This window comes from Triturus cristatus, chromosome 9, assembly GCF_964204655.1.
Source record: "Triturus cristatus chromosome 9, aTriCri1.1, whole genome shotgun sequence".
NCBI lineage: Eukaryota > Metazoa > Chordata > Amphibia > Caudata > Salamandridae > Triturus > Triturus cristatus.
Genome location: NC_140592.1, coordinates 724,729,105 through 724,753,629, shown reverse-complemented (window position 1 = coordinate 724,753,629; position 24,525 = coordinate 724,729,105). Strand labels below are relative to the sequence as shown.

General features: G+C 51.8%; 1 protein-coding gene across 1 annotated transcript in view; it reads right to left on the bottom strand.

Moving 5' to 3' along the window:
- Positions 1–24,525, bottom strand: part of MUS81 (MUS81 structure-specific endonuclease subunit) — a 306,294-nt gene that overhangs the window by 71,745 nt on the left and 210,024 nt on the right. The window contains exon 13 of the mRNA XM_085625914.1: positions 10,212–10,307. Coding sequence (XP_085482040.1) covers positions 10,212–10,307 — 96 coding nt within the window. The remainder of the gene's footprint in view (positions 1–10,211; positions 10,308–24,525) is intronic.

Sequence of the window (24,525 nt, the reverse complement as noted above, 5' to 3'; positions counted from 1 at the left end):
AATACAGTGAATGATGACCATGCTAACTAGTAATTACTGAATGCTACAGCTGCTACAGGCGCCGGGGAGGAGGGTGGGCGATTTGAATGTCAGCAGCCCTACATGCCAAGAACAGATGCATACTGGTAGGTAGCATATTCGTTTCGAGGCATGTGGGCTGCTGAATTCATATCTGTGCATAGATTATATAGCAGTCCCTCCATTTAGCGGCGGCTTCCCGTGCCAGCTGCAGCAGTCTGAAAAAGAGTTTTGAGAACAGCCTGTCCTACAGCTGCCTGCTGTCTTGAGTGTACATCTACACAGTAGTGCTTGGTAAATGTATGTATAGTGGACCATGTGGCTGCTCTACATATCTCCTCTAAAGGAATATTTCCCAGGAAAGCCATGGAGGCCCCTAACTTTCGTGTGGAGTGGGCTCTTGGAGGAATTGTTAGTGTGCACTTAGCTTTTTCATAGCAATTCTGTATACACTTAACGATCCGCCTAGCTATTCCTGCTTTGGAAATGGGGTTGCCTTTGTGCTGTGGAACAAAGGCAACAAACAGTTGTTTTGTTTTCCTGAAATTGTGTGTTCTGTCAATATAGTACAGGAGAGCTCTTTTGATATCAAGTGTGTGGAGCATTCTCTCTGCTACATTCTCAGGATTAGGATAAAACACTGGTAGTTCTATGGATTGGTTCATATGGAACTGCGAAATTACCTTGGGCATGAAAGTAGGGTTGGTGCGTAGTACGACCCTGTTGGCATGAACCTGTACAAATGGCTCTTGAATGGTTAGTGCCTGAAGTTCACTAACTCTTCTTAGGGAAGTAATGGCAACTAGGAAAGCTACTTTCCATGTTAGAAATTGAATCTCACAAGAGTGTAGAGGTTCAAAAGGTGGTCCCATCAGTCTGGTGAGGACCACATTTAGGTTCTAGACTGGTGAAGGAGGGTGTCTTGGAGGAATCACACGTTTGAGTCCCTCCAAGAAAGCTCTGATGGCAGGCACTTTGAACAGTGAGAGGTGCTGCCTGTTCTGAAGGTAAGCTGCCAGTGCGGTTAAATGTATACGGATGGAATTGTATGCTAGATTGCATCGGTATAAGTGTAATAGATAACAGATAATGTTTTGCGTCGATGCATCCAGCGGATTGATGCCATTATTTTTACAATAAATGACAAATCTTTTCCACTTAGCCGCGTAGCAGGCTCTGGGAGTGGGTCTCCGTGCCTCCTTGATGATATTCATACATTCTGGAGGCAAGTTTAGGTAGCCAAATTCTAAGATCTCAGGAGCCAGATCGCCAGGTTCAGCTGTTGCGGATCTGGGTGCTGAATCTCGCCATGGCTCTGCGTTAAAAGCGTGGGTGTTAGCCGTAGTCGTTGATGCGGTACCACGGAGAGTTCCAGAAACGTGGTGTACCATGGTTGGCGTGCCCACGTTGGAGCAACCAGGATGAGCGTCATTGAGTGTTGCCTCAGTTTGCGTGCCACCAGCGGTATTAATGGTGCTGGGGGAAAAGCGTACGAAAATCTGCCTGACCAGTTCATCCATATTGCATTGCCCTGCGACTGTGGATGTGGGAACTTGGCGGCAAAGTTTTGGCATTTTGCGTTTTCCCTTGTGGCGAATAGGTCTATCTCTGGATGACCCCACCGTTGGAAGTACGGTTGGAGTACTGATGGATATATCTCCCACTCGTGTATTTGGTGGCTGTGTCTGCTGAGCAGATCCGCCATCTGGTTGTCCTTGCCCGGGAGGTGTTCGGCCATGAGGAAGATGTTCCTCTGAATGGCCCACTTCCACATGCTCTGAGCCAGATGAGACAACTGTGGGGAGTGTGTCCCTCCCTGCTTTTGTATGTAGTACATGGCGGTCATATTGTCCGTCCGGATCAACACGACTTTGTTGCACAAGTGTACTTTGAATGCCTTCATTGCAAGGAAGATTGCCATGAGTTCCAGAAGGTTGTTGTGCATCCTCCTTTGCTGTGTCGTCCATAGTCCCTGCACTGTGTAATTGAGTACATGAGCTCCCCATCCCTGGAGAGACGCGTCCGCCGTAAGTATGATTTGTGGGACAGGCTCTTGGAACGGTCGGCCCTTGCAAAGGTTTTGTGGATTCCACCAATGCAGAGAGTTGTATGCCCGACCGCTCACCAACACTAGGTCCTTCAATTGTCCGTGAGCCTGATTCCACTGACGTGCCAAGCACTCCTGAAGCGGGCGCATATGTAGCCTCGCGTGCGGGACTATGAAGACGCAGGAGGCCATCATGCCTATCAACTGCATAAACACTCGTGCCGGTAGTGTGTGTTGAGGTTTGAACTTTTTTATGAGCAACTGCATGCTGTTGATCCGTACTGAATTGGGCTGTGCCTTGGCTGCCAGAGTGTCTATGGTCGCGCCTAGGTACTGCTGTACGTGGGTGGGTTGAAGGTGGGACTTTGGATAATTCAGGGAGAAGCCAAGGCTGTGAAGAAGGTGAATGGTGTGGGTTACGTGGTTGGCACACCGCTGGGCCGACTTTCCCTGGATAAGCCAGTCGTCCAGATAAGGATAGACATGTATGTGCTGTCTCCTTAAGTGCGCCGCCACTGTTGCCAGGCACTTGGTGAACACTCTGGGTGCCGTTGTTACTCCGAAAGGGAGGACTTTGAACTGGTAATGTTGATTGATAACAGTGAACCTGAGATATTTTCTGTGTGATGGGTGTATGGGTATATGGAAATACGCATCTTTGAGATCTAGTGATGCGAGAAAGTCTCCCTGTTTGAGCAACGGCAGCACTTGTTGCAAGGTGAGCATGTGAAAATGCTCTGACAGAATGTAACGGTTTAGAGGTCGTAAATCCAGTATGGGTCTGAGAGACCCGTCCTTTTTGGGGATCAGAAAATACAGTGAGTACACTCCTGATCCCTGTTCTTCTGCTGGCACGAGTTCTATGGCTCCTTTTTGGAGCATACTGAGAACTTCCTGGTGGAATAAGTGCAAGTGCTCTGCGGACATAGGACGGTGTCTTGGTGGTATGTTTGGTGGAGTGGATGTGAGCTCCAGACAATAACCGTACTGGACAATGTCTCTCACCCACCTGTCTGTATTGATGGACTTCCAGACCGGCAGGAACTCCTGGAGTCTCCTCCCGACAGGTGTTACGTGGTCGGGGGGCAGTGACAAGGCGTCACTGTTTGTTGGTGGCGGAGGACCTGGAGCTGTTGTTCCCTCGGCCTCTGCCTTTGACGTTGTTTCCACGGTATCCACCTCTAGTATTCTTATTATAGGTGGTCTGTGAACCTCCTTTAGTGTACTGCGACTGTTGGGAGTTCTGGTTTTTAGATGGTCCTCTGTTGCTAGAGCGACAAAAGGACCCACTCCGAAACTGCTGTGATTGCAGAGCCCCCATAGACTTTGCAGTCTCTGTATCTTTTTTGATCTTTTCTAGGGTGGTGTCAACTTCGGGGCCAAAAAGGGAGTCAGGGTTGACAGGTTGATTGAGTATCGTTGTCTGTATCTCTGGTTTGAATCCTGAGATTCTCAACCAAGCATGCCTTCTTAACATGACGCTGGTGTTAATAGCCCTAGCTGCAGTGTCCGCTACGTCAAGAGCGCACTTAATGGAAGCATTGCTTATGAGCTTCCCTTCTGTAATAAGCGACTCTGCTCCTTCCTTAAACTGATCTGGGAGGTGCTGTAGCAGTGTCTCTAGGGTATCATAATGCGCCCTGTCGTATCGAGCCAGAAGTGCCTGAGTGTTGGCAATTCTCCAGATGTTAGCTGCCTGTGCAGCAACTCTTTTTCCTGAAGACCTTAGACTCCTTGTCAGGGGGAGGAGCATCACCCGTTGTCTGTGAATTGGCTCTCTTCTGAGCATTGGACACCACCAACGAGTCCAAAGGCAACTGGCCTCTTATGTAGGTAGGGTCCACAGGAGCTGTCCTATATTTTTTGTCAATCCTAGGGTTTAGTACTCTCGCCCTTGTGGTCTCCTTAAAAATGTCATGAGCCGGTTTTAGGACCCCCTTCAGCATGGGCAGAGTCTTAACCGATCTTTCTGAGGTAGAGAAGGTATCCATCAGAAAATCATCCTCAATAGGATCAGTGTGGAGCTGTACATCATGATTTTTAGCTGCTCTCTCAATCAAGGCATTGAAAGCAGCAGTATCCTCAGTAGGAGATGATTTTACCACATATGCCGGTGTGTCTGGAGCAGTATGTGGGTCCCCTGTACCAATATCGTCCACCCAAGGTTGGTTTTGATCTTCAGGGTCAGTGTCCACAGGATAAGTGTCCTCAGCATCACCAGCATCCCCTGCATCCACATCAAATTGTGTGGGTGAGAATGACTGAGGTTCCTGGTCATAATATTGAACATGTTCTACTAGAACTGGTGATGTGGTCCTCTTCTTCTTCAATGGAATTTTGTATGGCTCCATTGATTTCTCTGGCAGTATCTTTCTTTTATATATTGAAAGTCTACCAGTCTCCGCATCGATAAACTGCCTTGGCTCCTCATCTTCCTGAGGTACTTCGACAGCTCTCTGTCCCATTGGCATTCCTGTTGGTGCTTCGACAGGTTTCTTCGGGTCGACCCCTTTTTGCAGCTCGGGACCCTTCTTTGCGTCGAACATAGTCGGTCGTACCGCCGATGGTAGTCCGAATTTTATGTGCGTCGACGCGATGTGAACTGTGCTGACTGTCTTCGGCTGCGGGGGTGCTTTTGCGCCGAGCATGGAAGCCGTGTCGTGGATGCGGAGTAACGACTCCGACACCTTCTTCTTTAGGAAGGGAGACGGTGTTGTTGATTCGACACGTTCCTTCGATACCCGTTTGGACGTGGCATCTAACCCCGAACCAGACGCCGTGTTCTCGACACGAGAACTGGGATGGGTCGGCCGTCGCGAGTCGCTCTGTATTTTTGTGTCGACGATCTTCGGCGCTGATTTTTTCGGGTCGGCAACCTAGACCTTGGTTGTTGGCGCCGCCTTCGGCTCGACGTCCCCATGAAATCTCTGTGCGTCGACGGCCTTCTTTTGTTTGTTCGGCTCCGAGGGCTTCGAGGCCTTGTTGCCGATGAGAGACTCTTTCACTTTCGGTTTCGAGTTAGGTGCCTGTGCCTTCAGTTTCGATTTCGTTTGATCGAATGATGGCGCTTTCGATACCGACGGCTCTTTAGGGTAGTTCGTAGCCGGGCCTTTATGCGGGGCTGTAGAACGAGAAGAATGATCTTGGGTAAGGCCTTGTGGCGATCCCTCGACTTGAGCCTTATCGAGTGCCTCTCTGGGCCCTGTACCGACATGTGGGCCTAGCTCATCCTCTGAGCCATCCTCCTCGGCCCAAGGGCCTCCTCGTCATCTCCTACCTCTTCGACGACACCATCTTCCTGTTCGTCTACTATACGCTCGTCTTCGGCATCATAGTCGGATTCTCGCTCCGAAGCCAGATCCGATAGCTCCCCCCGAACTTCAAGGTCCACGACCTCCTCATCTTCTGTCCCGAAGATGTTGTCCGGGTTCGGCGTCGCTTTCTGCGCCTCGAGCCGAGCTGCTCGACGAATGCGAAGGGTCTTCTTCGATCGAAACCTGGAACACGCCATACAGGTGGCTTCGTCGTGGTTTGGAGAGAGGCACTTGTTGCACACCGGGTGCACGTCGAAGCGAGCATACTTAGCGTTGCAAAGAGGGCAACGCTTAAAGGGGCTATTCGATGTCTTTGGTTCCATCGTTGATGATCTACTCGAGAACGCCCTCGACAAATAGACTTGGCGCCGAACGAAAACAATACCGACGAATGTAAAGGCCTAAATACTCAAAGAGCTAAGATTAGGACATCCGAACCCAATGGCGGAAAAAAACAATCTAAGGATGGAGGGGATGCCCATGCGCATTGTAGTCCAGGGGAGGAGCCACCTATCTTGTGATACTTCGAAGACTCTTCCAGGACAACAATGTGCAATCATCCGGACCCAACACTAGGCGGCGATCTATGCACAGATATGAATTCAGCAGCCCACATGCCTCGAACCTAACACTACGATCCAGTCTCCTGGATCCAGGACAGACAAGACCTCAGCTAGCGTGAGCAGCTTGAATTTTTCCTTTTTGAGGAAGAAGTTAAGGGATTGGAGGACTAGGATAGGACAAAGGCCCTTGTCCTGTTTGGGGACCAGAAAGTAGCGAGAATAACAACCAAAGCCTACTTCTGGGTCCAGAACCCTCTCTATGGCTCCCTTGACCAAGAAAGCAACAACTTTACCATTGAGCAAGAGAAAATGATCCTCCGTCAACCAGTTATAAGATGGAGGCATGAAGGGAGGGGTGGTCTCGAAGGGGAGGGAGTAATACCTTTGGTCCATCTGCAAAATCCACCTGTCTGATGATATGAACTGCCAGTGGTGAAGGTGATGGCAAATCCTGCCACCAACTGGATGCCCATGATCTAAAAGGGCAAGATTAGGAAAGTCTGAAGGCTGCAGCTGCCGGGGGTGGTGGTGGCTGGAGCACACCACTGGCTACCCAACCCACGAGGACATTAGGAACCGCGCCCTTATTCACACAGAGGCTGGGAAGATTGCGCAGCTCAGTGGCTAGGATAGGGTTGGAGCGCTTGAAAACCCCTTCCATAGCCATGAAAGGAGCAAATGGCAGACTGGGGACGACTAGGGCCAGCTGAGAGGCCCAAGGACTTAGCCGCAGCCCACGAGTCCCTAAAGCACTCTAACTAGACCTTGCCTTGTCTAAGAAGAGACGAGTGCCATCGAAAGGCATCTCCATAAGGGAAGCTTGGACATCCCCCGAGAAACTGGTCGTTCTCAGTCAGGCATGGTGCCTTAGGGCCACCGTCAAGGAAACCACTCTGCCCAGTGAGTCTATTGTGTCCAGACCACAATGGATTGTGAATATTGTTGCGTCTCTCCCATCTGGTATGGCTTGGGAGAGGATGGCCCATGCCTCTTCCGGGACCTGCGCAAAAAGAATAATTGATGCACAGAATGTTGAACAACGACAAACATTCACTCCAGTACAGAGATCTGAGCCTAAATCCATTGTTTTTTTCTCCACATGCCATTCCAGTTTAAATCCAGCCATATGCAAATCAGTCTTGACCCGGTTCCCCATAATAACAGTCCAGCCCGAACTGCCAGGCCAGGCCCTCCCTGGACCGGGAAAAAGCATCCTGGGACCGGTTTCGGGGTTTCACTCCTCATCAGCCAGGCTAGCTTGACTCCAGTGGCATGGAGAGCATGGGACCCATGTCTGGGCATACCCGTCCCATTCGGGGTGACAAATACAAAAAGAAGAATTGATGGCCAGAATGTTGAACATTTTAAAACATTCACCCGAGTACAGAGATCTGGGCCTAAATCCATAGTTTTTTTGCTGCTCATGCTATCCTACTCCTAGCTTGGCAGCTTGAGCTGGACTGTTCCCATGAGAAACAGGACCAAGACTGATTTGAATATAGCTGGGTCTAAACTGGGGTGGCGTGGTGAGCAAAAGAACAATGGATTAAACCCACATCTTTGTGACAGGGGGTGAATGTTTGCATTGTTCAGCATTCTGTCCATCATTTGTTACTTTAGCTTTTGTCACTCTAAGTGAGAAGGGTATGCCCAGACGGGGGTCCCTTGCTCACTGCGCTACTGGATTCAAGCTAGCCGAGCTGATATGGGGTGATGCCCCGAAACAGGTCTTAGGATGCTTGTTTCTGGTCCAGGGAAGACCTGGCTTAGGAGTTCAGGCTGGACTGTTCCCATGAGGAACTGGTTCAAGGCTGATTTGTATATGGCTGGGTCCAAACTGGGGAAGCGTGGTGAGTAAAAGAACGATGGCTTAAACCTAGAACTTTGTGACTGGGGGTGAATGTTTGCATTGTTCAGCATTCTGTCCATCATTTGTTCTTTTTACTCTCCTTCCGGGACCTGTGGCAGCACTTGCGTAACTGTTTCCCACAGTGTGTGGAAATAGCGGCCCAATAGGCATGCAGTGTTTACAGACCACAACACCGGCTGGCAGAAGAGAACATTTTCTTCCCCGAAGAATTTAGCCTCTTGGATTGCCTGTCCAGAGGTACAGTAGGGAATGCCCACTGAGATGTGGCAGCTTGGATCACCAAGCTCTCCAGGGTAGCGTGTTGAGTGAGGACATTTGGGTCCCCAGGAGTGGGGCGGTGGTGACGGGCGATCATCCTATTCACAGGAATCCCTGTGCTGGGTTCGGACCAGGTTCCCTGAGGGACGTCGGAGAGAGCCTCATTGAATGGGAGTAGGGGTTCCGAAAGAAGGAGACTCCCAGTTGCAGCACCTCAATCAAGAGATTAGTCTTGATAGCCACAAGGGCAACTGAAGGTCAAGGAACTCAGCACCTATCCGCACCACCACAGCATAGGAAAGCTCCCTCCTCCACAGCCACGCAAAACCCAGATTTGAAGACGTATTCAGTTTGCTGGCATCACCCAGTTCCTCAAACCAGTCCATTTGAGGCTTGTATGGCTGGCATTCTAGAGGGTCCAGCGACCCCTCCCACTCCTCCCTGAGGTTTAGCCCGCAGGAATAGGGCTCAGGATGTAATCTAGGACTCGAAGGTCCTTCCGGCATCAGCAGAGGCGTTGGGCAGTTCGGTTCCGGCTCGTGTCAGACTTGGGAATGATAATGGGACTGGCGCTGGGAGTGTCAGCATCAGGACCGTAGTCGGGGAGAGTTGAAGTGATACGACTGGCACAGATTCGAATCCACTATCGGATCCATGGGGTACACTGGAGCCACAGCAGCTGGCACAGAACAACAACCCCCCCCCCCCCCCCTTGACTCCACAGGGCCCTCAACGGGGTCGGGCCACCCAAATACGGGACACAGGGCCTCATAAAAAAATTTGGGTTGGGGGGGTCGCTCCAGCTCCTCGATAATAGGGGAGGCGTGGAGCTGACCCTGGCACAGGTACAGGCTTCGGATGCCGATGCTCCTTCGTAGCATTGGCTGACGGACAAGAAGTCGAAGAACACTTCATTCTTATTCTTGTGCCTCTTACCTGAACGTCCTGATGAGCTTGAATGGGACGAAGAGCACTTCAGCCTCCGTGAACAATCCCGGGACCTTCCTGTGAACTTCCGCGGAGTCACGAGCCGCTCGCAGCTCCAGGGACCGCTCCATCAAAGCAGTCGGCACCATGGCCCGGGAATCGGACATGACTTGATGTTGTGGTCGAACTTCAGGCACCACAGACACACAAGGTGCGGATCCGTCACCGACATTGCCCGGTGACAGGCTCTGCAGGGCTTAAAACGTGTCCTACGTGATGACATCCTCGACACACCAGGAGGAAACCCCCAAAAAAGTTGACAAAAAGTAACAAAATTCCTGTAAAATGATCAGTGCTGGATGGCGTGGAAATAAAAAACTAACGCCAGCGCGCCTATATAGGTACTGCTACAACATACGGTGTGGACGATGCTGACAACTGACACAGAGCCGATAGTTGCCACCTACTGGTGCGTAAGAATACTGCTAGAAAAATCTTCCGGATCCAGTCTGACGCCTGGGAAATTCAAAAGTAAGGAATCTGCAGCTAGAAGTCTCTGTCACATATATATGGTCAGGATGCGAAGGGAAGTATTTCAATCTGGCATTACAAACTGATTTAGGCTGGTTTGACACATTAGTTTACAAACAGTACAATGTAGCTATAGCTCTAGTACACAACTCAAATCAGGGTAATCCAGGAATAGCCCTAGTCTATTACTGTGTTAAGCCAATGGCTTTGTTTTGCTCACAATCGGTCATTAATTGACCTCGTTGTATTTTTAGCTGTCTGTGGAATCCTTGGTGTAATGGAGTTTAGCAATAGGGTCACACAAAGATCGGGCTCAAGTATTTCACTTCAAAACCTACCTAAAAGAAGGGTACATTAGGCCCGTGGGTTTATGTCAATTTGAGGGATCTGTTGAGGCTCCAGTCAGCAATATAACAGCCAGCAGAAGTAATTGGTCACCCTGGTGACTTATGCACCACCTTCCTAAGAGAATGGGTCGCATTTGCTACTCAAACAGCAGAAATCAATAGATTATTTGTAGGAGCCCAGGCAACTGTTTATAACTGTCTTGCATTAGAACCAGGTATGAAGTGTTTGGCTGCAACAGGAGTCTTTTGCAAGAAATTTGTTTGAGCGTTTACAGGAAGCATGAGGAACAGTTTCTTAATGCTTCAAATCTAGTAACGTATTCATCAACCACATACCGAATACAGGTTCTGCAGGTAACGAGTCATAATAGTGAGATAAGCCGCTGATTCCCGAACATCCCTGGTGCGTTTGATGAAAAATCCATCCACAACCTTGGAAAACAGGAAAAACAGTTTAGATGCAGTGCAAAACATTAAAAACAACTAACACATTTTAAATGGAGAACAATGGACTGTTGACAGCATTTTAAGAAAAGAATAGAAGTCTGCCTTAATCACTGGCAAAGGACCGATGCCACTAACATTCAAATGTCTACGAAAATATTGCTGTCTTTGCCTCTTCCCCTCCATTCTGCTGGGGTTGAAGGGTTTAGCATGGGTATGGGAAGGGAAGAAGCAGTGACAGAGGGCTGCAAGGGAAAGGCAGCTTTCACATGTCTCAATTTGTAACTGTAATTTAGAATCTGCAGGAGATATGGTCGGATAGAGAAGTAACCACCCTCCCACCCTAGTGCGTGAAATTACTTACCCTCAGCATTTCCATATTCAAGAGACTTGTTTGGAAAGGGCAAATGTAGGGGGCCATATCCTAAATCCTTCTCTTTTACAACAATGTTAAAAGTCATGTCTGCAATGATAAACATTGTACTTCTGTATAGCTCAACAGGTCTCATACATTAATGGTTTCACAACAGACTGTATCTTTTGTGAAATGATGAAGCTAGACCATACTAATCAATGAAATCTGAGGTTGTCATAATCACAGTTAGGACAGAGATTGAGCTGTATGCAGCAGCTAAACCGCCTTGCATTATTTAGCTTCCTTAGTGTTCATGTGTCTTTATTGTCATCCTGACGACTTTGAACACCAGAGTTCCAACGTTTAGTAGTTCTGAACAGAGCACTTGGTTACTGCTGGATGGGATACAGGGCATTAAAAGTGCTCACCTGAATTGTAAGCCCCCCTTACCTGATTTTAGGGATGGCGCATTATTGAAGGCTTTGCTTTTCACTGCCCAAATGCTAACATCTATGGACACAGACTTTGCTTACATAGGATTGAGTAGGCCTGTAATGTGTGACAGGGACCTTTCACTGCCCTTGAAGGAATTGTTTTTCTTCGTTCTACCTGGGTTGGTGAACCCATCTTTTCCCACCAAATTAGCATTTCTAAGATTGCATGAGAGATAACCCAATGAAATGCTTTCTTTTCATAAGTGACCAGTGCTTTTGAAACTTACAATTTCCTTCGGAAGTTGGGCCAGTGTACATCTTTCAGGATGACAGAAGTACTGATGTGCACGGACTTCATGAGTGCCTTCCAGAACGTGGACCTTTGTTGTGTGCAACTGGGAACAAATTGGAAGATGCTCTCCTCCTGGACCCTGGCCTGACTACAAGAAGGATCCCCACAAAGTACACCTGCTCTGCTAAGGCAGCCAATGAGCGACAGCTGATGAACTTCTACATGTGTGAGTAAGTCTGTAGAGTGCTTTTTTGTATCCCTTGGCATCCATTTGTTTGCATGGTAGTACAAAAGCAGGTAATACACTTTCTGGAGCTAGTGTTCACAAAGAGGGCTGCTTGACTATAAAAAACGTGAAGTCCACTAGCTCCTCAGCAGAGTCTGAAAAAAATGGAGGGTACATAAAAGGGCCCCATGCATGAAAGAAAATCTCAGTGACTGAATGGCTGAACGACGAGAATGAAAATCTGTATATCCTTGTCAAGGTACTTTGAGATAGGCCTACTGGGTTGGGGTGGTGCGGGCGCTCCGGGAGGTCACAGGGGAAAGGCTAGAGAGAACGGCTCAACACTGCCTTCTTGGGCTATCACTTCCTATAACAGGGAGGACAATGATGAACAGATTTGCCTTGCTGGGGCTTGTATTGGCCAGGCGGCGTTTCGCAAGTCATAAACCCCTCCGCAGCACAAGTGGATGTCGGACTTATGGGAATGGTCTGTGGCTGAGAAGGGTCGACTGAAACGGAGGCGGACAAACGAAAATGCAGAACAGGACCTAGAAATATGGGGAGAAATGGTTGAGCAACTGGAGAGAGTGACTGGGAGGACAACGACTTCAGACCGATAACCTGGGAGTGCGGAGGGGAGGTCCTAAGCAAGTGCACTTATTCCCCCCCCTTAATGAAGCAGAAAACAGCATTGCAGGCATCATTTGGAACTGCAAGCCCGGACCGGACCACTGTACGGTGTCAAATTTGGGACTGAGATTTGGGAGTACGTCACCTCCTGGTGCTGGCTGACTGGGGCATCTCATGAACTATGTTCTTAATATGTGTATTTAGGGAAATGCTGCAATGATTTGTTGTTATAATGTTTCATTTTACTTATTTATGCATGAAAAATGATAATAAAAATAATTTTTAAAAAACAACAGAAAGGTACTTAGAGATGAGGCAGCCAGGTCTTCGGGGTCCCTTTGGGAAGTTAAACAATTTCTACGGCAACAAGTATATTCCAAACACTAAGCCCATTTTCCTTACTTGATGACCTGAACTGTCAACTGCAACAAGGAGCTAAACAATGGGGTTGTACAACCGTACAACGCAGGTAAATACATCACATGCCTTCGCCACGTTTTTCAGCACGCATGTTTTTTACCGCGAATATGCATTTGCAACGCAGGCAAATACCATGCATTGTTTTTAGATTTATAAACAATGTATTTGTGGGAGGAGACCCCCCCCCACCCCCCTCCAACTTACCTTAAATTCGTGGTATTGGCATGCGTTGTAAATGCATATTCATGGTAAAAATATGCATGCTAAAAAATGCGTGGCAAAGGTACAACGAGGTAAAAACCTTGTTGTAAAGGCGGTTTCCCAAATAATGGGAGGAATGCTTCAATTATCCTAAGCCAAATTTGAGATCATCGTTTTTCACCCACATAGCCACTCTAGAGCAATATGCACCCCATGCACATCGATCTTCTTCCTACTCTAAAAGGAAGAGTCCAGTCTAAGGATCTAGGGAGAACATGCAGTGTTTTACCTTTGAAATTACCAGGTGTGTCATACAATTAACGAGAATTAGAGAAAAACCTAGCAATCACTTTCAATTTTCCTAATTAAATATACATTCGTAAAGCGCCACCAACTTTGCTTTGTGTGTAAACGTAATCATTTATACTAATACAGCTTGATGCTTTTAGCAAACAATAAATTGACAGGATGGTTTTCATCAAGTTGTTACAAAAAGGAACTCTGCGTGATGCAGAACAGGGGAGGTTGTAGTCTATCAGTGATATCGAGTTCCATTTTGTACCGTTATGACAAAGAAGCAAACAGTACAGTAATTCCTTCATAACAGCATACTTTTTTTTTTTAAAGAAGTATGGGCTGAACAGACATTTCTTTTCCCAAAGTTGTTTAGTTGAGGACATTTAAAGCTGCCTGCTCTGTCAAGGTAAAATGCTAATTTTGAAGGTGACGCGGAAAGTGCTCAGAGTTCACATACTCTTTTTGCCGAAACGACTAAAGGACATAAAATTGTTTTCATCTCCTGAGTTCCATATTCCCATAGTCACAAGGACATGAAAATGTCAGTTTGAATCCAAATGGAAAGCCAGACACAGACGTAAATCTTAAGACAGGGCCACAAACTGTGCACAAAGAATATAGTTTCCGAACCCCTTCAGCAATCTGTTAACAATATGGAGGCAAAACAGGTGAGGCCCACCCTGATCTGTGCCTTAGTGAAGACTGCTAAAGAATACGCTGAAAAGAGTTGGTGTCACTGTCAAACACCATTTATGTAATGTCCCACTTACACCATCTTGCTGAAAGGAGTCACCACTAGCACTACATAATATACCTCAGGCTATAAGCTTCTAATGTCCTCAAATGAATAGCCACGGTTTTGTAAATTCTGAAATAAAACAAATGACCCACGACTGGCATAGCAGAATCTGGGGGTAGGGCTTGGCCAGCTCTCAGGATGGCCACTTGAGCAAAGAACTCCTCCAGCCAGGGAAGAAATACTTAAATAAAGGTTCTGTGGCGAGGCGCGGCTAATCGCCAATGAAGATGGCGCTCACTAGCGCAGCTCCTGCCACCCGCCAGCTAAATCCCACTTCATCGGACTGAATATCTGTCATACACAGCGTAAAGTACAAGCTGCCCGCCTACCTTGTCTAGTGTGGCGGGAGAAGTGAGGCTTCCATCATTGTGGGCAGGAAAAGGAGGGAGCGCCTGAGCGGCGCGGCCTCAAGTGGATCGCCGGCCCTGAGGAGCCGGCGAGGGCCAACGACGAGCGGGGCACTCAGGCCTAATTGGTGGGGACACCGGAGTTGTCCGACGGGGTCACGAAATATGGCCCCGAGCAGTGAGGGGTGATTCTACAGGTGACGCCTGTCCTGCAAAGTGGTGGCGACGCCCAGAGGTGTGCGGTGGGGTGACCGCAGTAGAGGTACCTGCTGAGGCCTAGGAAGGGCCTGCCACACAGCTGCAACTTGCCGACTCCTGCGAAGACGAGACTGCCCCCGGCAGAGGATGTGTGCGGGCCCGTACGGCAGGCTGTCCCTGCCTGGGGACTCAGTGCAGCCTGGTATGTGCGGAGACGTCAACCTGAAAGTGCCATGAGAAGAGGGCTGAGGCCGCTGACCCCCGCGATATGCTGGAGGTGAGTCACATGCGAGGTGAGAGCACCTGGGACTTCTGCCCGAGTGAAGTCTATGTTGTCCACGGCAGAGGGGAGGTGCCGTCTACCCCACGGCAAAGGAGGCAGTGTGAGTAGTGACGGTGCCCATTGGGGGTGCACGGTCCTGACCACCCATTTTCACCCAGAGACGTCCATTGACTATTGTGGCTTGGGGCCCAAGGCGAAAATACCCTATGCCGTCTCTCCCCCATCTCCAACATCACTCCTAGACACACGTGCTGCCATTCTAAAAGACCGCACGGGCCCTGCAGAATTGAACTGTTCCCTGGTTGCGGTGCCTCTGGGACGGGTGCCTACTTCCCTTACAGTGAGTGGGGATTGGGTTTTGCCACATGGTGAATACCTCTGGTTTTTGGACCCAGATCCTAGACCACTGTGCCTTCTACGAGGCCTGGTCACCCCTCCTGCTGCCAAACGCCTTCCTGTCTGCCTGCCTGCCAGAGCGACCCAGCTGCCGCTGAGCCGCCCGTCATCGCCGATTCCCGCCGCTGCCTCCCTGCGGCCCCGCCCACCTCCAGCCCTTTGGCTGCCCCGCTCCCGCCTCCCAGCTGACCCGCCCTCCCGGCTCCAGATTTAAGTCAAGCGCTGCTGGCGATTCAGGAGTGACCACTGTGCCTTCTACGAGGCCTGGTCACCCCTCCTGCTGCCAAACGCCTTCCTGCCTGCCTGCCTGCCTGCCTGCCAGAGCGACCCAGCCGCCGCTGAGCCGCCCGTCATCGCCGATTCCCGCCGCTGCCTCCCTGCGGCCCCGCCCACCTCCAGCCCTTTGGCTGCCCCGCTCCCGCCTCCCAGCTGACCCGCCCTCCCGGCTCCAGATTTAAGTCAAGCGCTGCTGGCGATTCAGGAGTGACCACTGTGCCTTCTACGAGGCCTGGTCACCCCTCCTGCTGCCAAACGCCTTCCTGCCTGCCTGCCTGCCTGCCAGAGCGACCCAGCCGCCGCTGAGCCGCCCGTCATCGCCGATTCCCGCCGCTGCCTCCCTGCGGCCCCGCCCACCTCCAGCCCATTGGCCGCCCCGCTCCCGCCTCCCAGCTGACCCGCCCTCCCGGCTCCAGATTTAAGTCAAGCGCTGCTGGCGATTCAGGAGTGACCACTGTGCCTTCTACGAGGCCTGGTCACCCCTCCTGCTGCCAAACGCCTTCCTGTCTGCCTGCCTGCCTGCCAGAGCGACCCAGCCGCCGCTGAGCCGCCCGTCATCGCCGATTCCCGCCGCTGCCTCCCTGCGGCCCCGCCCACCTCCAGCCCATTGGCCGCCCCGCTCCCGCCTCCCAGCTGACCCGCCCTCCCGGCTCCAGATTTAAGTCAAGCGCTGCTGGCGATTCAGGAGTGACCACTGTGCCTTCTACGAGGCCTGGTCACCCCTCCTGCTGCCAAACGCCTTCCTGTCTGCCTGCCTGCCAGAGCGACCCAGCCGTCGCTGAGCCGCCCGTCATCGCCGATTCCCGCCGCTGCCTCCCTGCGGCCCCGCCCACCTCCAGCCCATTGGCCGCCCCGCTCCCGCCTCCCAGCTGACCCGCCCTCCCGGCTCCAGATTTATGACGCCCCCAGAGCGACCGCGCAGCGGACGCGTGCAGCGGGAGCACCGATTGAGTGCCGAAGGTGCGCTAAAGGTAAGCCCGTCTGCGCCCGTCCGCGCAGGGACCGTGCCCAGTGCCAGGACCCCGCAGACCCCAGCCTGCCCGCCGGACGTACGACGCCGCCACCCTCAACGCCGGCCGAGTCCCGGGCTGCTACCGTGCCACCCCGAGACGCACCCACGGACCCTTCTGCTGCAACTCCTGCAAGTTCACCTGCACTACACCTACACCAACCAAGACCAAGACGAGCAACAACAGCAGCCACCTGAAATGCATCCTGCTCAACACCCGCTCCGTCCACAGGCACGCCATCGAGATCTGGAACCTTCTCGACACCACAGCCCCAGACGTCGCATTCTTCACGGAAACCTGGATGAACGCCTCCTCAGCGCCTGACATCGCCATCGCCATCCCAGACGGCTACAAGATCATCCGAAGGGACCGCATCAACCACACCGGAGGAGGCATCGCCATCGTCCACAGGAACACCATCCGCATCACGACCAACACCGACGACACCCTCGCAACCGCCGAGCACCTGCACTTCCAAGTCCACATCAACCCCAAGACCACCCTCAGAGGCACCCTCATCTACAGACTCCCGGGACAACGCACACAATTCAGCGAAGACATCGCCGACTTCATCAGCCCACACGCCCTCGGCTCCGCTGACTACATCCTCCTCGGGGACCTCAACTTCCACCTGGAGAACTACAACGACCGCAACACCACCACCCTGCTGGACAACCTCGCCAACCTCGGTCTCAAGCAGCTGGTCACCACCCCCACCCACTACGCCGGACACACACTTGACCCCGTCTTCTCATCCAGCAAGGACATCGCCTTCAGCCACGCCACCGGACTCCACTGGACGGACCACAGCTGCGTCCACTTCAGCTTCGGCAGGACCACGATCCACCACCACCAGCAACAGGTTGCACGCAGGAGCTGGAACAAGATCACAGCCGACCAGCTCGCGACCTCCCTGAGCATGAACCCGCCCACCAGCACAACGAACCCCAGCCAGGCGGCCACCAACCTCACGAAGTGGATCAGCGACTGCGCAGACGAGCTCGCCCCCCTGAGGAACCCGCCTAGCAGACCCGGTAGCAAGAGAGCCCCATGGTTCACCGACAAACTCAAAAGCTCCAAGAAGAACTGCCGAGCCCTCGAGAAAACCTGGCGCAGAGACCCAACACCGGACAACATGACTGCCCTCAAGCTCGCCACCCGAAAACACCACCAACTCATCCACGCCACCAAGAAAACCGCATTCAAGGAACGACTGGACAACAACGCACACAACAGCAAGGAACTCTTCAACATCGTCAAAGAGCTCTCCAACCCCAACGCCGGAAACAACGACATCACCCCTTCGCAAGACCTCTGCAACTCCCTCGCCTCCTACTTCCACAACAAGATCACGGACATACACAACAGCTTCAGCACTCAACCGACGAACACCACGACCGAACCACCGCCCCCCACCACCACCCTCCGCGCCTGGACCCCGATCAACACCGAAGACACCGTCCGCACGATGAACTCCATCCACTCCGGATCTCCGACCGATCCCTGCCCTCACCACGTTTTCAACAAGGCTGACGCTGTCATCGCACCCCACCTGCGGAACATCATCAACACCTCCTTCGACACCGCTACCTTCCCGGAGAGCTGGAAGCACACCGAACTCAGCGCCCTACTCAAGAGGCCATCGGCCGACCCCACCGACCTCAAGAACTACCACCCCATCTCGCTGCTCCCACTTCCCGCAAAAGTCATCGAGAAGACCGTCAACAAGCAGCTGGCCGCCTTCCTCGAGACGAACGGATCATTCGACCCCTCGCAGTCTGGCTTCCGGGCCAACCACAGCACAGAGACTGCCCTGATCGCAGCCACGGATGACATCCGAGCGCTACTCGACAACGGAGAAACAGCGGCCCTCATCCTCCTCGACCTCTCCGCGGCCTTCGACACTGTCTGCCACCGTACCCTAGTACAACGCCTCAGCAACGTCGGAGTCCAAGAAAAGGCACTGGAGTGGATCATCTCCTTCCTCGCCGGAAGGACACAGAGAGTCCGCCTCCCTCCGTTCAGATCTGAAGCCACCGAAGTCATCTGCGGCGTCCCTCAAGGCTCCTCGCTCAGTCCTACTCTCTTCAACGTCTACATGAGCCCCCTCGCCGACATCGCACGCCAGCACAACCTCAACATCATCTCCTACGCCGACGACACCCAGCTGATCCTCTCCCTCACCAACGACCCCGCCAGAGCCAACCTTCACGAAGGGATGAAAGAGGTAGCCGAATGGATGAAGAACAGCCGCCTGAAACTGAACTCGGACAAGACGGAAGTCCTCATCCTGCCGCTTGGGACGACTCCTGGTGGCCCCCCGCCCTAGGCAGCGCACCTAAACCAACAGACCACGCACGCAACCTGGGCTTCATCCTGGACTCCTCCCTCTCCATGACCAGACAAGTCAACACTGTCTCCTCGTCGTGCTTCAACATCCTGCGCATGCTACGCAAGATCTTCCGGTGGATCCCCACCGAGACCAGGAAGACGGTCACCCAGGCCCTCGTCACCAGCCGTCTGGACTATGGCAACTCCCTCTACGCTGGAACCACCGCCAAACTCCAGAAGAGACTCCAGCGGATCCAGAACGCCTCAGCACGACTCATCCTGGACATCCCCCGTCGCAGCCACATCTCCAGACACTTGAGAGACCTGCACTGGCTCCCGGTCAACAAGAGAATCACCTTCCGTCTCCTCACCCACGCACACAAAGCCCTACACAACCAAGGCCCAGGATACCTCAACAGCCGCCTCAACTTCTACGCTCCCAAACGCCAGCTTCGATCGACCAGCCACGCCCTCGCCACCGTCCCACGCATCCAAAGAGCCACCACAGGGGGACGATCCTTCTCCTACCTCGCCGCCAAGACATGGAACTCCCTCCCCACCCACCTCCGCCAGACCCAGGACCACTTCGCCTTCAGGAAGCAACTCAAGACTTGGCTGTTCGAGCAGTAGCGGACCCCCCAGCGCCTTGAGACCCTCTGGGTGAGTAGTGCGCTATATAAATGCGATGATTGAGAAGCCAACCTGAAAGACTTTGTTCCACCTATATTGTCCCTCAATGTCCACATAAAAGGCGTACTGAAACACACAGAAGGACCGGCGGTGGATCTCTTTGTTGAGGACCTTGTGCTTAAACATTTACAACCTCATGGTCTTTTAATAGAATATTTTTCAGTGGAGCAGGAGCACAGAGTCCCGGGTACCCTGCCGAAGCCAGGTGCACCCCCCCCCCCCCCCCTTGCTGATAGAGGCTTCTAGTCACAGATTCCTTACCTTGCAATAGTTACCTAAGCAATACCCCCCGGAGATGCGGCTGTGACATGGATAATACTAGAAAGTCCTGTGAGACCAAACAGGCAAAATACCCATCATGACGGACCTGACTGTCAATGCAGTAATACTTTGCAAACGTGTGAAGGGAAGCCGACATTGCTGTCTGACAGATATCCAGGATGGGTACTCCGGGAACTAAGGCAGTGGCCGAAACCTTGACTCTGGCAGAGTAAGCTCGCAAACCTTCAGCAGGTTGCATTTTGGCCAATACATAGAATATTTTGATGCACAGAACTATACATTGTGAGATGGTCCATTTCTGCACCGCCTAACCTTTTCTGGCTGCTACATACCCAACAAAGAGTTGATCTTCCACTGGAACTCTTATGGTGCATTCAAGATAGAACTGCAATGTTCTTTTTGGGTCCAGATGATGGAGTCTCTCCTCTTCTTTAGAGGGGTGAGGCATGAAAACAAAAAGTAGGCAGGGTGATGCACTGGCCTACATGAAAGGGAGTGACTGCCTACGGTAGGAAGGATGCCCTAGTCCGAAGGATTAGCTTGTCTGGGTTGAGGGTAAGGTACGGAGGCTGAGATGAAACAAAGCCTGTAACTCCCTGACCTTCTGGCAGATGTTACTGCAGCCAGAAAGGCCGTTTTTAAAGTGATGCGGCTGATAGGGTAGTTGTATAACAGCTCGAAAGGAGCTCACAAGTAATGTTATGACTAAATTAAGGTCCCACTGGGGCATAATGAAGGGTGAAGGTGGGAACATGTGTTGGAGACCTTTCAAAAACTTGGGTACAACAGGGGACTTGAACAGGGATGGTTGATCTGGCCACCGCAGAAAAACCAAGAAGGCAGAAAGATAGCCTTTTAAGGTGCCCAAAGCAGAGCCCTGCTGGGCGAGAGTAAGAATAAACAGAAGAACCTGGAAAAGGAATGCAGATAGGGGGTCAACTTGCTGATCTGTACACCATGCCATGAACTTTCTTTAATGGCAGGCATCAACCGTCTTGGTGGAGGGACACCTAGCTACCAAGATTACATTGCAAGCTTTGGGTGGAAGGTCGACAGATGTCAACTGTCGCCGCTCAATCTCCACGCATGAAGGCGAAATGTTGACAAGTTGGGGTGCAGAACACTGCCCTGTTGCTGTGACAGAAGCTTCTCCTGTAAAGGCAGCCTGAACTGGGGAGCCGTGCTCATGCTCAACAGCTAGGGATACCAGACTCTCCATGCTCAGTTCGGAGCCACAAGAATAACTTAGGCCCGGTCATTCCTGATCTTTTTGAGAAATCTGGGCAGGAGTGGTATAGGCGGAAAGGTGTACAGGAGGTCTGGGCTCCACTCAAGACGATAAGCGTCTTAGAACGAGAGCCGCCTTGGAAACTCCAATGCGCAAAACTGCTAACATTACGCATTCTTGGGGGAGACTAACAGATCTAACTAAGGCTCTCCCCATTCTTGGAAGAGAGCTTGCAACACCTCCGGATGGAGACGCCATTTGTGATCCGCTAGGCATCGATGGCGGAGTTTGTCTTCCCAGGCGTTCAGAGAGCCTGCCAGGTGTTGAACCACCAGAGATATGCCCTGATGTTCCAGCCATGTCCAGAGGTGCACAGCCTTTTGACAAAGGGTCAACGGCCTCACCCCGGCCTGTTGTTACAGTACCACATGGCGGTGGTGTTGTCTGTGAACACTTGAACTAGCCTTTCCCTAATTAAACAAAGAAAGGCCTTCAATGCCAGTCAGATTGATTGGAGCTCCAACAGGTTGATGTGGAGTCCGGCCTGGTCTGGAGACCAGAGTCATCTGATCGGCACCTCTTCCAGATGACTGCTCCAGCCCAGAAGTGCTGCGTCTGTCACCACAGTCAGCTCTGGTTGGGGAAGGGAGAGGGGTCTGCCACAGAACCAATTGCGGTCCTTGTCCACCACTGCAGGACTTTTGTAGTTACATTCAAGATCTGTACCATGTCATGTCAGAGAGATTCCCCATATGCTGTGCCTACTGGAACTTCAGGTCCCACTGCAGAGCCCTCATATGCCAGCAGGCGTGTGTCACAAGAAGGGTGCTGGAGGCATGAGGCCCAACAGCCACAGTCTCACCAAAATCCAGGATAGAGGCTGAAACATCAGTATCATGGTCTGAATATCCTGGACTCAGGTAACGCCAATGGGTAGGCAGGACAGGAGGGGATGAAAATAAGCATCCTACAAGTCCTGCAATACCCTCCAGTCTCCTGCGTCCAGGGCAAACAGGTTTTGTGTTAGCATGATCATTTTTAATTTCTCCTTTTTCAGGAAGAGATTGAGAAGGCGCATGTCTAAATAGGAAGAAGTCCTCCATCCATGGGCACCACAAAGTAGCGGAAATAGTATCTGCGACCGACTTCTAATGGCAGCACATTCTCAATAGCTCCATTGGCCAAGAGAGCTAACACCTCATGACAAAGCAAGCAGAGGTGGTCCTTTGTCAGCTTGTAAGTAGGTGGCGGGGGGTCACAAAGGGGAGAGAGTAGCCCATCTGGACAAGCTGCAAAACCCAATGGTCTGATATTATTGACCCCCAGTGGTGCAGGTGATGGTGTATTTTGCCCCCCACTGAATGTCTATGATGGTCAGAGGGCATATTAAAGGGGTTTGGTGGTTGTGGCTGCTGGGGAGGGGGAGGGGGGGGGTAGTAGACTGGCTCGACCTCTGGCTGCCTGACCCACGTGGTCTGTGGGAATCACATCCTCTGCCACAAAATGATTGTGTGGATTGCCGGCCAGGATGGCTGGGCATGTACAGATGTGGTTGGAAGTCCGTTTCGTGGCCACGAAAGGGGCAGAAGGCGAACTGGGGTTGGCGTGGGAACATGGAAAGGCCCAAAGACCTGGCCGTAGCATTAGTTTCTTAGTGTCCTTAAAGAGCAAAATCCATCGAAAGGTATGACCATGAGCGAGGCCTTGACATTACCCAAAAAGCCAGTGGTTCTTAGCCAGGAGTGGTGCCAAAGGGCCACAGACTATGAAATCACTCTGCCCAGTGAGTTGGTTGTATCCAGCCCACATCGTATGGTGAACTTGGCTGTGTACCTCCTATCAGCAATTGCTTCAGTATGGCTCTGGCCTCCTCCGAGACCATGGGCAGAACTTGCACAACTGAGTTCCAGATGGTATGGGAGTATTGGCCCAAGAGGCACGCAGTATTCATCGATTGCAGTGTCAGGCTGGCGGAAGAGAACATCCTCTTCATAAAGGTATCCAGCCTTTTGGATTCCCTGTTCGGTGGACTGGAAGAGAATACGCCGGGGTTAATTTTGGAGGTGGAGGCCTGGACCACCAAGCTCTCTAGGGTGGAGTGCTATGTGAAGAAACTGGGTCCCCGGGGGCAGGGCAATAGCACCGGGCAATTGTCCTATGCAGGGACTTAACCAGGCGCTGAGTAGGACATTCATAAGGGCTTCAATAAATGGAAGTAATGGTTCTGTGGTGGCAACTCCCGGTTGAAGCACCTCAGTCAAGACGTTCGCCTTGACTACAACTGAGGACAGCGCAAGGTCCAGGACCTCAGCCTCCCTTTGCACTACTATCGTGACAAGAGGCACCCTCCTCTGTAGACACAGTAGGGGGAGAGACCAGGCCAGTGTTCGAGGAGGTGTCCAGTCCTGTGACATCCGCCAGATCCTCGTACCAGTTGTCCTGTGTCTCTTCTAAATGGTCTCCATAACGGTCCACATACCACTCCCATTTGCCCCCTATTCCAGGCCTATCCTATGAATACAGCACTGGCTCAGTCATGGGGAGCCTGCCCTCCTTCAGCGCCAAAGGCGGTGTCAGATGTAGCCTGTCCTGACCCGTGTCAGAGTCTGGGATGACGCTGGGGATAGAGTCACCAGGGGTCATCAGTGGCGTCTGTACTGCAGCAGGCACCATGGAAGGTCAAGGTGGCTTAACCAGCACCGCTCTAGATCCATCAATGGATCCAAGGGGTCTGACTGGTACCAGGGGCAAACCTGCCGGGAGGGAGACCAGTAGGCACCCCTCCCGAGCCCGTAGAGCCGAGAGGCATTCCAGCTGGGGCGGGCCGCTCAAATATAAGGTGCATGGCCTCATAACATTTGCGTAGCTGAGCAGGGTTCCTCCGGCTCCAGGAAACTCTGAGAGGTGCAGAGATGGTGCAGGCTCTACCACAGAGTTAGACCTCGGTACCAATGCTCCCTCATCTCAACAGATGACTTTGACAGATGGGGTGAAGTCAAAGACCTCTTCAACTTCTTGCTCTTTTTGTGCAGTGGGACTTACCAAATTTTCCAGACGACCATGATTGTTAAGACGAGCGTGGGAGTGGCTCAGAGAACCATTCTGGGACATTCCTCATACGAGACTGTGAGAGTTGCAGCATTGAGGAGCTTGAGCGGCCGCTCCCTCAAGACTTTGTGGTGCATGGCGTGGCAATCGATGCAGGTCTTGGTGTCGTGGTCATGCTCCAAACATCAGAGGCACACCAAATGTTGGTCAGACACTGACATTTGTTGGTGACAGGCTCCAAGGGCTTGAAACTAGCCTTCCTGCGCCACAAAGCATAAAACTAGCCTTCCTAGCGATCATCCCTCGATGCACCAGGAGACTAAGTCTCAAATAACACTTGACAAAATGTCAATTAAAAGATGTGTCAAAAAAGACTAGGTGTAGCAGATCTGCGCTGATTGGTGCAGAAAGAATAGTACATGACGTCAGCACACTGGGTTTGCGCCTAAATAGGCACTGCGCA